We start from the raw sequence: 11,481 nt of genomic DNA, 5'->3' as shown, positions 1-11,481 counted from the left end.
CCCCCGCATTAGGCCAGTGTTCTGCACCCCCTGCTGCTGGCTGAGTTTCTCTGTCCCTTGGTAATAAGATAGACTCTTGTTTTCACAGCCAGTCGATCGCCCAGTGCTATCACCCTGCCTCCTGGCTGGGCAGGATAACTCCTTAGGTCACCACCACCCTCTCCAGCCTGCCTTGGCTTTGGGGAGTGAGGAGGAGGGCGAGGGACGATACTGAACATCCTCCATCCATCGCTCCGTCAGCAGAGCAAGTGAGTGGCATTAGGGTTCCCCGTTGGCGTCCCCTGTCTGTCTGGGGAGAGGCAGAAAGAGGGGGAAAGAATCTCTCCCAAAGGAGATTGGATTTGCAAACCACCCCCAGGAGCCCCTCGCTCTCAGACCGGGGAGGGGCTTCTCCAGAGCCGTCTCCAGTGTGTTTGGAAAGGTCCCAGCAATGGGGCTCCCAACGCTTCCCTTGTGGGAGACCGTTCCCCAGGCTGAGCGTCTCTGAGCTGGGCCAGACCCTGTGAGCTGCTGAGCAAGGAAATCAATGGGAAAGGCGGGGGTCCTGGCCTTGCTCTGCCTCGGGACTTTGACCTGGGGAATGGTTTCCCAGGAGAAGTCCAGACTCCTGGGTTCTGTTCCTTCTCTAGCCTGGGGGGGAGTGTGGCCTGGGACGGCAGGAGGGAGCTGCTTGTCCAAAGTGACTGAGCCCAGTGATGGAAAAGGAGGAGACTCCCCGGGCATTGCAGCCCCAGAGGTGACGAGGGGGAACGCTGGGAGCAGATCATGCAATGAACTCCTGCCAGTGCGTGTAGATTGCATTACATGCACCCCTGTGGGGGGAGGAGGAGCTGCTCTGGCTGGGGCAGGGATGGGGAGGGACCAAACAGGCTGGTTAGTGAGAGGCTGCCTTGACCCCAGACTCACGCCCGCTCCCCGCTCGGTTCCAGGGTGGCCAGGCTCCTGAGGATGTTCAGGAAGAAGGCTCTGCAGGTGGCCCCAGAGCCTGAGGGAAGCAGCTGCCATCTTCCCCGGGAGCAGAGCGGCCCCTCCGTCCCCACTGGCGGGGAAGGAGCTCCCGGCCAGGCCAGGAGGTGGAAGTGCCCAGTCTTCTGGCGGAGAAAACCCGCTCCCAGCGCAGGCGCCGAGGTGGGAGAGGCCAGGTCGAAATGGAGCTGGGCCAGGCTGCGGCTGGGCAGGCAGGACCCAGCGCAGGAGGGGAGCCGGGCAGAGTGACTCTGGGACATGTTGTGTGGGCTGCAGCGGCCCCAGGAGCCCAGCCCTGATTCCCAGCAGGAGGCATCGCCCGGCCCGGTCACTGAGGACCTTCCAGCCTCCCCAGGGCAGGAGGTGGAGGATCCCTGTCCCACCACCAGCAGCTCGGCCCGCTTCCCATGGGACAGCAGCAGTGCCTGGGACTCGGGCAGCAGCGAGGCCGATGGGCGCCGCAGCTTTGTTCCAGGTGAGGAGTCAGGCTGGGCTCAGGGAGAGGTGAGGGCGGGGCTGTGAACACCCTGGGCCCAGGCCCTCGATCAGTGCTATGGGGGCGGATCCCCAGCCCAGGGGTCTGGCCTGAGCCACATGAACCCCACTGACACTAGATGCTGCCACTTTGGTCCTCGGTGCTCCAGTTGGGGGGAGGCACCTCCCAGGGAGTCCAGGACAGCGTGGGGGGGTCTCTTTGCTATGGGCTCCTGCAGGAGTTGGGGGCTGAAGGCATCACTGAGACGGGGGAGTGTGGGGCCCGATCTGCCCTGGGTCCCGGAGGTGGGAAGGGGACACATTGCCCCAGCGTGCCCCTGTCCTTCCCCCGAGTGGCAGCAGGCGTCACCCTGTCCCCTTCTCTCCCTGGTGCAGGGACCGCCAGGGACTCAGGGGACGAGGAGGAGGAATGGGTGGACGTGGCCACAGAGGAGGCTGCTCTCAATAACAGCCGAGAGCAGCTCCAAGACGGAGAAAAGGTACAAACGTTCCCCAGCTGTGCTGGAACCGAGACTGTCCTGCCCCTTCCCAGCACCTGACCCCCTGCAGAGGGTCTTGTCCCTGATGATCCACCAGCCCTAATGGGGACCTTTCTCCTCCATGATCTGGGACCCCAGAGGTGGGGGTGTCTGTCACACACTAGCCGGGTCTCCTCCCCCCACAGGCACTGTCCCAGTTCCTGACCCTGCTTGTGGTGGAGTGGTGGGTGATTTGGACAATGGGCGGGTCCCCACTATCCCCCATTCAGGCCTGAGTCCTGCAGCTACTGTTTGGGGGCAGGGAGGTCTCTGGCTAACTGGCTCTCTCTCCCCTAACCCCACTCCTGGTGGGTGCAGGAGGAGGCCCAGCAGCTCGTGTTCCTGCACGCCATCCACCCCGCGGCTCGCTGCACAGCAGAGAGGGCAGGACACACTGGAGCCGCACTGCTGCAAGGCGGCTGTGGCGGAGAGGATTGTGGTGAGCGAGACACGGCGCCCAGAGGGAGGACAGAGACATGGGAGGGGCAGGGGTCTCCCCAGGCCAATGGATGGGGGATGGCTGGTGCTGGAGGGGCAGCTGAGGGCAGGGATTGCTGGGGCTGAAGACTGGGGAGAAGAGACGGGAGAAATTCGGAGAGTGGTCACTATTGGGCAGGAATCGGAGGAGTGGGGGGCAGGTGGGGGGATCCTGCTGGTTGTGTGGGGCCCTGGCTGTGTAATCTCCTCACTGGGAAGTGTCAGTGAGGCCCGAATCTCACACGCTCCTTTGGGTCTCACAGGAGCTCATTGAGGAGCTGCCTGATAACTCTCCACCCGGCGCCGTCCTCGCCAACTCCCTGATTGCTGTGGGCAACCTCAGGTACCGAGACCCGCCGGCCCGGTTCCCCTAACCCCAGTGCTGCTCAGGCCCAGGGCTGGGAGTCACTGCCCCTCCCACTCCCAGGTCACCGCCCAAGGGTGGCTCCTCTGGCAGAGGTGCGGGGAAGGTTCACTCTCTCCTGGCTGGGCTGTTCTTTTCACTCCAGTAACATTGCAACGGCTTTGGGGAGAGGCTCACACCCAGGATCAGATACAGGAGGGGCAGCAGGGTGCAGGGAACAGGGGCTATTCCTGCCCTGCCACTGTCTGTCTGAGAAACCTTGGCCTTGTCATTCCCTGGCTCGGTGCCTCAGTTTCCCTTCTTCCCAGCCTGTGCCTATTTCCCTGCAGTTTCACCTGCGTGTTGGTGCCAGTCCCATCCCCGTACTGCACAGTCTAATACCGGCTCCTCTCTCTTGTCAGCACCATGACACCTGCCCTGGAGCCAGAGCTGGAGACCCACCTCCTCCGAGCTGCCCTGCACGCCGTCTTCACCCTGGGCATGGAGAAGGACACCGCCCAAGTTCAGGTAGATCATGCTAAAGTCATGGATTGAAGAGCCAGCTGTCATCCTGCCATGAGTCCTTGCTAATTGCCTGCAGTGGGATGTGAAGGAGAGAGGCCAGGATATGTGTTTGGGGGTCTCACCAGTGCTTCCCAGAGACCCCACTTCCCATCCTGTGGCAAGTTTAGCCCCAGTTTCCCTAATTCTGACCCATGGCTCTCCCTTGCTTTCAGGATCTGCCTAGGGTCTTGCCAGACCTCCTGGACGCCATGCTGGGGAACCTGCTGGCAGAGTCCCCAGACACCGACAGGCTCCAGTACATCTTGGAGGTGAGCCCGATGAGAGGGGTGGGGGCAATTTTACCTTCACTCTTAGATCCATTTTCCAGTCTGTCCTCCTAGCCGGGCCCCCAGTGGGCATCCTTGGTCAGGGCAGTCAGTGCAATGCTTCCTTTCCCCACAGCACATTAACTACTGGATCATGTCCAGGGTGCCGCGAGAGAGAGCCAGGGCCGTTAAGAGCAGCACGGCCCTGCTCAGATTCACCATCACCCTCCCTGAGTTTGACATAAGTGACCTCTGACTGTGCTCCAGGTTCATGCCTCCCTGTCATCCTGGAGCAGCTGGGGAAGCAAGTCCTCATGGAGGGCCCTGTCCACAGCCCTGTGCTCCAGGCTTCCTTGGGGGCAGAGGAAATTAAGGGTCTGGCTCTAGCTCCTATCCTCTAGCATCTCCTGCAGAGGGGCTGAGGGGAAGGAGAGTCCTGGCCCGGGGGGACTGGGAGCTAACAGGAAAATGCTGATGGAGTCCCCTCTCCCTCTCCCGTCCATTAGAACTCAGCGGAATTCCCCAGGATGGGTCACCACATGGCACAGCTGGCTCTGTCCGTCAGTGACCCAGCCAAGGACATCAGCCGGCAGGCCAGGGAGGGGGTTTACCGGCTCTACCAGCTGCTGCTGCACCAGAGGGGTAAGGAACCCAGCTGGGAAATGGCACCCGCTAGAAGAGTGAGACTGGGACCCCAGCCAATTTCTCCGAGACTGACCCCGGCTGGAGGATGAGTCTCTCTATCACTTTCTGTGTTCCACACCACGCCCTGCAATTCTGTTGGGCCAGGCACGCAGCGAGGACTCTGCCCACTGTGCAGCCACCAATGGGATTGGAAGGACACAAGCCCTGCAACCAGAAGGACAAATGTGTGTGTCTCTCTCTCCCTGTCACCTACTCCCTCCTGGGGGAAACCCAGCAGCTGATGGGGGAAAAGATGAGCAGCTGCATTAGCCTCAGGAGATTGGGGCGGGGCCCAGGCCTCATTCCCATCCTGTGGCCATTCGCTGGCCTGGCACAAGGAGCCTGGTGGGGAATGAAAGGGAGAGCAGGTGCTCCTGGGAAGGGAGATGAATTCACCTCCATGAGCAGGAGCGAGCCAGCTTGTCCCCGGAGCAGCTCCACCCAGCTCTTTAGCCAGGCTAATTAATGACCAGCTTTGCTTTATCCCAGACTTACGTTCTTAGGACAGGGTGCTATCGCTCTTGGAAAGGGCAGGAGAGTCCCCCAAGTGCCCTCTGCGAGACTCTCCTGTCCCACAGGGCCGCACCCAATTCCTAGTGGTCTGGTGTCTGTGTCACCCGAGCCACCACCCAGAGTTGCTCCCATAACTGGCAGCCTGGGAGGCCAAGGACTGACGGGTGATGGCGTCTGACCAGGCAGGGCTGAGGCACATGGGCAGGGGACGCTTGTCCTGCTGCTGGCAAGGCTGGACCCATTCTGGAGAGAACAGGAGGATTCAGTCAGCAGTAGGGTTACCATGTCTAATAAATAAAAAAAGAGGACCCTCCACGGGCCCTGACCCCGCCCATTTCCCCACCCCCTAGCCCCGCCCCAACTCCGCCCCTTCCCCGCCCTAACTCAGCCCCCTCCTCCCTCCCACTCCCAGGCATGGGGAAAGGGCTGCCCCAGCGCTACCGGCTTCACGGTTTGCCGGGCAGCCCCCAGACTCTGCGCCCCCGACTGGCGCTTCCCCAGCGCAGCTGGAGCCCGGGAAGGGAAGTGCCTGGCTGGCGGCTGGGGGTCCGGAGGCAGGGGGGGCTGCCCGAAGCCGGTAGCGCTGGCTCGGGCAGCTCGGCTCTTAAAGTCTGAGAGGGGAGGAGCAGAGCAGATCAGAGCAGCCGTGGGAGGGGAAGTGCCCGGCCGGCATTTTCCCGGACATGTTTGGCTTTTTGGCAATTCCCCCCGGACAGGCGTTTGATTGCCGAAAAGCAGGACATGTCCGGGAAAAACCGGACGTATGGTAACCCTAGTCAGCAGGGGCTGCCGATCCGTCCCATTCACCAGGGCTGCCATCCTGCGGCTTCAGCATTAGTGGCTGGGGTGACTTGGGGAAAGGTCTCAACCTCCCCACATCCCACTTCACTGCTGCCAGAATCCCTCCTGATCCTCCCGCTACAGTCCCCTCCCTACCCAACCTGGGTGGGGCTGGAGGAGTGGGGTCTGAGAACTTGAGCTGTGGATTGGAGGTGGAACAGCTGTCAGGGGCACTGAGGGGGAAGTGGCAGGAGCTCCCCGTACACTGGAGGGGGGTTGCCACTGGAGGTCACTAGGAAGGACAACAAGACTCCATCCTGGGAATCAGGAGGGGGAATCCATCCCTCAGAGGTGGGCAGGGGCTGGGTGGAAATGCTGCTGGTTCCAGGGGCCGTTAATCCCCCCTGATTCCTCGGAGGCGTCTGAGTCTCAGACAGGTTCTCGTTCCCTTGCAGCAGGAGGACGACACGGCCAATGTGATGCGCCAGCTCCGTATCATGCGGCACTTGCGCCAGGTGCCCGAGGCGCTGCAGGGCCTGTGCCTCTGAGGCCACCAGCAACTCCCGCTCTCTGCTGCAGGTACTGCTCTGGCTCTCTGTAAATGGGGAGCTAGTGGAAGGGGAAATGGAGCCCCCTGGCACTCACAGAAACCCTCTCCCCTCTCTGTGGAGCAGGGTCCTTTCCTCTGCCCCATATGGTGCAGAAAGGCCTGTGATATGCAGGGGGTCAGATTAGATGCTCTAACGGTCTCTTCTGCCCATAAAGTCTACTCATTTCTGAGAAACCGAGTGTAGCTTTGGGAGCAGCCTCTGCTGTTTTACTGTCTAGCCGGCTTGCTTCCTAGAATGAACACTCATTGAGCGGGGTGATCCACAGAGAGTAGCTCTGTGACATACTGGTGGAGGGTCTGCAAGGTCCATGGCCACCCCAGCCACCTCCACCTTGCCTGCCTCATGGGGGTTTGTGTCAGAGGACACCTTCTCCTTCTCCTTTCTTTCTAACTTCTTAGGGCCCTGGCCCCTCGTTCAGCCACTCAGCAATTTCCTAAGCAGGCCGTGTCTTTTGATGTGGCCTGCTTCTCTGCCCCCAAAACAAAGAACTCTTGCTCCCATCTTGGCATTAGGCCACGCTTGTACACTTTCTCATGCCCTTCTCCCTGGGCTAACCTTCTCAGCACAGCCCAGGCATGCTCTCCTTCTCTGCTCTTTTTGTCCATGGGCATAGCAGATCCTGGGTTGATTTCCCTTTGCAGGATCTCTCACAGGTATTGCTGCTGCTGCATCTGTAGCTCCACCTGCACTTCCTTCTGCGTCTGTTGGTTTTCTAGGAGCTGCTGGAGAAACCCCTAGATCTGCTTTGGCTGCTTAGCCAGTCCCTGGAACTGAAGTGGGAAATCCAGCGACCAGCTTGGTCCCTTAATACACCTGCTTGGGGGAGGGATAGCTCAGTGGTTTGAGCATTGGCCTGCTACACGCGGGGTTGTGAGCTCAATCCTTGAGGGGGCCATTTAGGGATCAGGGCAAAAAATTGTCTGGGGATTGGTCCTGCTTTTAGCAGGGGGTTGGACTAGATGACCTCCGGAGGTCCCTTCCAACCCTGATATTCTATGATTCCTTCAGCAACCAAGACTTCCCTCACAGATCACAGGGGGAACTCAATCCTGCCAACTATGCTAATCATAAATGAATCTACTCATCGTTAGGTGCCCCCTGGCGGCCAGGCATGGCATCACAGCCCTCTCGCTGGGCTAGCGTCCCCCATCCATGGTCGCTCCAGCACCACGGCAGTTTCTCTGCCTGGTAACTCCGGCCAGGTCACCACCTTTAGTCCACCCTTCTGCGGCCCAGCTTGCCTCACACTAAAAGTCCAAAGAGGTCTTTCCACAGACAAAAGTCCTTCTGCCATTGCTGGGGCACTTGCTCAGCCTGTAGCCCCCTTGCTGGGCTTGGGAACCCTCTCCAGGTGCGTGTACGCCGCCTCCTCTGGGGCCGGTAGGGGAACCCAGTCCCACCCTGACATTGATAGCAGCCCAGGGCCCTGGACCCAACAGCTAGGTCTGCACCTTTCTCTTTGCTGCACTTTTCCAACCTCTCTTCTCAAGTTCCCCTCCAGGCTTTCCTTGCTGCTCTGAACTTCCTACCTCGTTCTCAATCCTGTTGCTACCCCAGCTGGGCTGTATCACCACTGAAGTCTGGCTCTTTAGGGGGGCGGATATGGTGCCTCTCAGTTCGGGCTCATTCTGTAATCAGCTTTCTGTGAGTGCCAGGGGGCTCCATTTCCCCTTCCACTAGCTCCCAATTTACAGAGAGCGAGAGCAGTACCTGCAGCAGGGAGCGGGAGTTGCTGGTGGCCTCAGAGGCACAGGCCCTGCAGCGCCTCAGGAACCTGGCGCATGTGCCGCATGATACGGAGCTGGAGCATCACATTGGCCGTGACGTCCTCCTGCTGCAAGGGAACGAGAACCTGTCTGAGACTCAGACGCCTCCGAGGAATCAGGGGGGATTAACGGCCCCTGGAACCAGCAGCATTTCCACCCAGCCCCTGCCCACCTCTGAGGGATGGATTCCCCATCCTGATTCCCAGGATGGAGTCTTGTTGTCCTTCCTAGTGACCTCCAGTGGCAACCCCCCTCCTTGTACGGGGAGCTCCTGCCACTTCCCCCGTCAGTGCCCCTGACAGCTGTTCCACCTCCAATCCACAGCTCAAGTTCTCAGACCCCTCTCCTCCAGCCCCACCCAGGTTGGGTAGGGAGGGAACTGTAGCGGGGGGTCAGGAGGGATTCTGGCAGCAGTGAAGTGGGATGTGGGGAGGTTGAGACCTTTCCCCAAGTCACCCCAGCCACTAATGCTGAAGCCGCAGGATGGCAGCCCTGGTGAATGGGACGGATCGGCAGCCCCTGCTGACTGAATCCTCCTGTTCTCTCCAGCAGGGCCGGCTTTAGGAAGGGCGGGGCCCAATTCGAACATTTTTGGCGGGGCCCCGGCAGGGATGACTAACAAAAAAAATAATGGGGAAAAAAGCCTTTAATTTCTTCCATGTATTATTTACTTTCCATAACTATATAAAAAATAAAATTATATATTCTGTACATTGCATCATATATGCTGTTGATCGGTTATTAATGAGCTCTGTTTCACTTTTGTGGGTCCCCGCCACTCCCTGGGGGTGTGCTAGGGTGACCAGATGTCCTGATTTTCTAGGGACACTCCCGATTTTTGGGTCTTTTTCTTATAGGATCCTATTATCCCCCACCCCCGTCCCGATTTTTCACACTTGCTGTCTGGTCACCCTAGTGGTGTGCACATGTGTGGGTCCCAGCTGCTCCCTGCCCCCCTCATTGAAGCAGGTGTGCAGGGTGACTGCCCTGGGAACTGCAGGGCACCAGTGGACATGGGGCTGGCTGGAGGCAGGGCAGGGGCTCACTGGAGGTAGGGTCTGGCTGCAGGCAGGGCAAAGGGTGCGGGGCTGGCTGGAGACAGGGGTGTGTGGGGCTGGCTGGCTTTGGGCAGGGCCGCAGGGGGGTGCGGCAGGGGTTGCCTGGAGACAGGGCAGGGGGTGCGGCAGAGGCTGGCTGTGGGCAGGGGGTGCAGGGCTGGCTGCAGGCAGGGCAGGGGGGAAGGGCTGGTGCGGGCAGAACAGGGGTGGCGGGGCTGGAGGTAGGGCAGGGGTGCAGCAGGGGCTGGCTGCGGACAGGGGGTGCAGGGCTGGCTGGCGACAGGGCTGGCTGCCTGCAGGGCAGGGGGTGCGGGCTGGTGCGGGGACGGGGTGCAGCAGAGGCAGCTTTAAATAGCCCCCGAGCCCCCCGCTATCCCAGGGCTCTGGGGGCTATTTAAAGGGCCCAGGGCTCCCCTGCTTCTACCGCCCCGGCCCTTTAAATAGCCGCAGGAGCCCTGGGGAAGCAGCGGGGCTCCAGTGGCTATTTAAAGGGCCGGGGCGGTAGAGGCAGCGGGAGTCCCGGACTTTTTAAATAGCCCCCAGAGCCCCACAGCCCTACCCCAGGGCTCCAGCAGTGGGGGTCTGGTGGCAATTTAAAGGGCCTGGGGCTCCGGCCCCTGCTGGGAGCCCTAGGTCCTTTAAATTGCCCCCTGGGGAAGCCGGACCACCCTGGTACAGCCACAGAGCCGCAGGGAGGGGAACCCTGAGGTGTGGGGGCTGGGTGGGTACTGGGAGTTCCTCCTGAAGGGACGGGGGTTGGCCAAGGTCACTCAGCCCCGGGGTGTGGGAGGGGGACAGGCTGAGGGCACTCAGAGCCACAGGAAGTGGGGGGGGGGGCGCTGAGGGGAGGGACTGGCCAGGGGCACTCAGAGCTCGGGGGAGGGGCTGTCCGGGGGGGCGGGGACACTCACAGCCCCAGGAGGTGTGGGGGGAGGAGCACACAGGATTTCAGGAATTCCCTGGCAGTGAAGAGCTGCTGGCGGCAGGGAGGAGCCAGCCGTGACAATCCCCACTTATGATCCCTGGCTGGGCTAGAGGGTATGGGGGCCCGTGGCCAAGCTGCAGCGGAAGGAGACCTGAAGAAAATGCCTCGGCCTCCAGCTGGGAAGGGCCTGGGCCAGACAATGACCCACCACGCAGTGTCCCAGCTCCCTGCCCCACACCTGTGGGGCACGGCCCCTCCTCTGTAGGGAGGTTGGCATGTACCTTAGTGCTGCTTCCTCCATCCCCAAAGGCCTCTCCCAGCCAGTCTCTGGCAACCCCTGCCGTTCAGTATGCACATTACCCTGCTGTGACATACCGGGGGGGGGGGAACCCCTCGGGGATGGGGGGGCTGTCACACAGCTGGGCAATTTTACCCGGCTGGGCAGGAGTGACTGTCTCTCTGGAGCTGGGGTCTCAGCCCAGGTGTCTCTCTGCCCTTCCCCCCAGTAGCGCCCCACATTGAGTTCCAGCCCCACATTCACACCCACAAGTGCTGGTGGGTTCCAATCCCAGCTGAACACGCCCACCCGGCCCTAGTGCAGAGCAGAAGGGCCCAGCGCTTCCCCACAGACCCTCTGGCTCTCCGAGCCCGCTCTTACCCATCACCGCAGCACGTCTGGCCCATGCTGAACGCTGCTGCTCTGTGCAGAGAGGCTGGCACTTCTCGCTCCTGCCGTACGAGGGGCAGGTGCTGCTACCGACTGCTCCCCCTAACCCCCGCCCTGCTGCGTTCTGGGGATGCTGCTCTGCTGTGGAGCTCTCAGGTGTCTTGAACTGGAATTTGTTTGGAGAGAAACTGCTAAGGAGCCTTATCAGCCCCGAGCAGAGAGTACCTGGGAGCCTGCCTGGGTCGGGCGGGTCTGGTACAGCCTCCCGCCAGATAAGGCTCTTCCCTGGACCTGCCACCCATTGGAATCTGGAACGATTCCCTCCGAGGTAACACCCGGGGCAGCCAGGGCAGGGCAGGGCACGGCCTGCTCCCCGGGAGCGTTAGGGCTTTCAGGAGTCAGAGGTGCCAGCGGAGCAGGTTGTACGTTAAAGCAGCGAAGGCAGTTGGGGGGCAGAGGAATTGGGTGCTTTGCCATTGCACTTGATCAGCTCAATTTGAAAATTCTTTCAAAGGAAATCCAGATGTATACATCTGACTGGGGTACATGTACACACATACACACGCACACTCACATGTGCACACACTCATGTGCACACACACGTACACGCATACATACACACATGTACACATACACATATGTACAGATGTACACATACACGCACACACGCTGTCCCTGGAGCGCCCCAGGATGCGACTGACGGGGTGGCTGGCTATTATGGAGGCAGAAGGGGGTTGGGAGAAAATAATCAAGAAGAACTTTTGCTGAAAATGCAAACCTAAGCTGGAAATCTGTGCAGGGCTGGGTCAGCGAAAATGATCTTTTGAGCTGTTCTTATTAACCGTGGT

The 11,481-nt window shown here is 60.5% G+C and overlaps 1 protein-coding gene across 1 annotated transcript; it reads left to right on the top strand.

The window, feature by feature from the left end:
- Nucleotides 1-92: 92 nt before the first annotated feature.
- Nucleotides 93-5,618, top strand: LOC135979797 (uncharacterized). The gene is made up of 8 exons (XM_065579997.1): nt 93-248; nt 930-1,441; nt 1,837-1,940; nt 2,298-2,418; nt 2,720-2,799; nt 3,222-3,327; nt 3,537-3,632; nt 4,136-5,618. Exons 2-8 carry the CDS (start codon nt 1,418-1,420, stop codon nt 4,361-4,363), a joined length of 759 nt encoding a protein of 252 aa, XP_065436069.1. The 5' UTR covers nt 93-248; nt 930-1,417; the 3' UTR covers nt 4,364-5,618.
- The last annotated feature ends 5,863 nt before the right edge of the window (nt 5,619-11,481 follow it).

The sequence above is a fragment of the Chrysemys picta genome, unplaced genomic scaffold, assembly GCF_011386835.1.
Source record: "Chrysemys picta bellii isolate R12L10 unplaced genomic scaffold, ASM1138683v2 scaf1223, whole genome shotgun sequence".
NCBI lineage: Eukaryota > Metazoa > Chordata > Testudines > Emydidae > Chrysemys > Chrysemys picta.
Note: the sequence above shows the minus strand (reverse complement) of the source record. Positions and strands in the feature narration are given on the sequence as shown.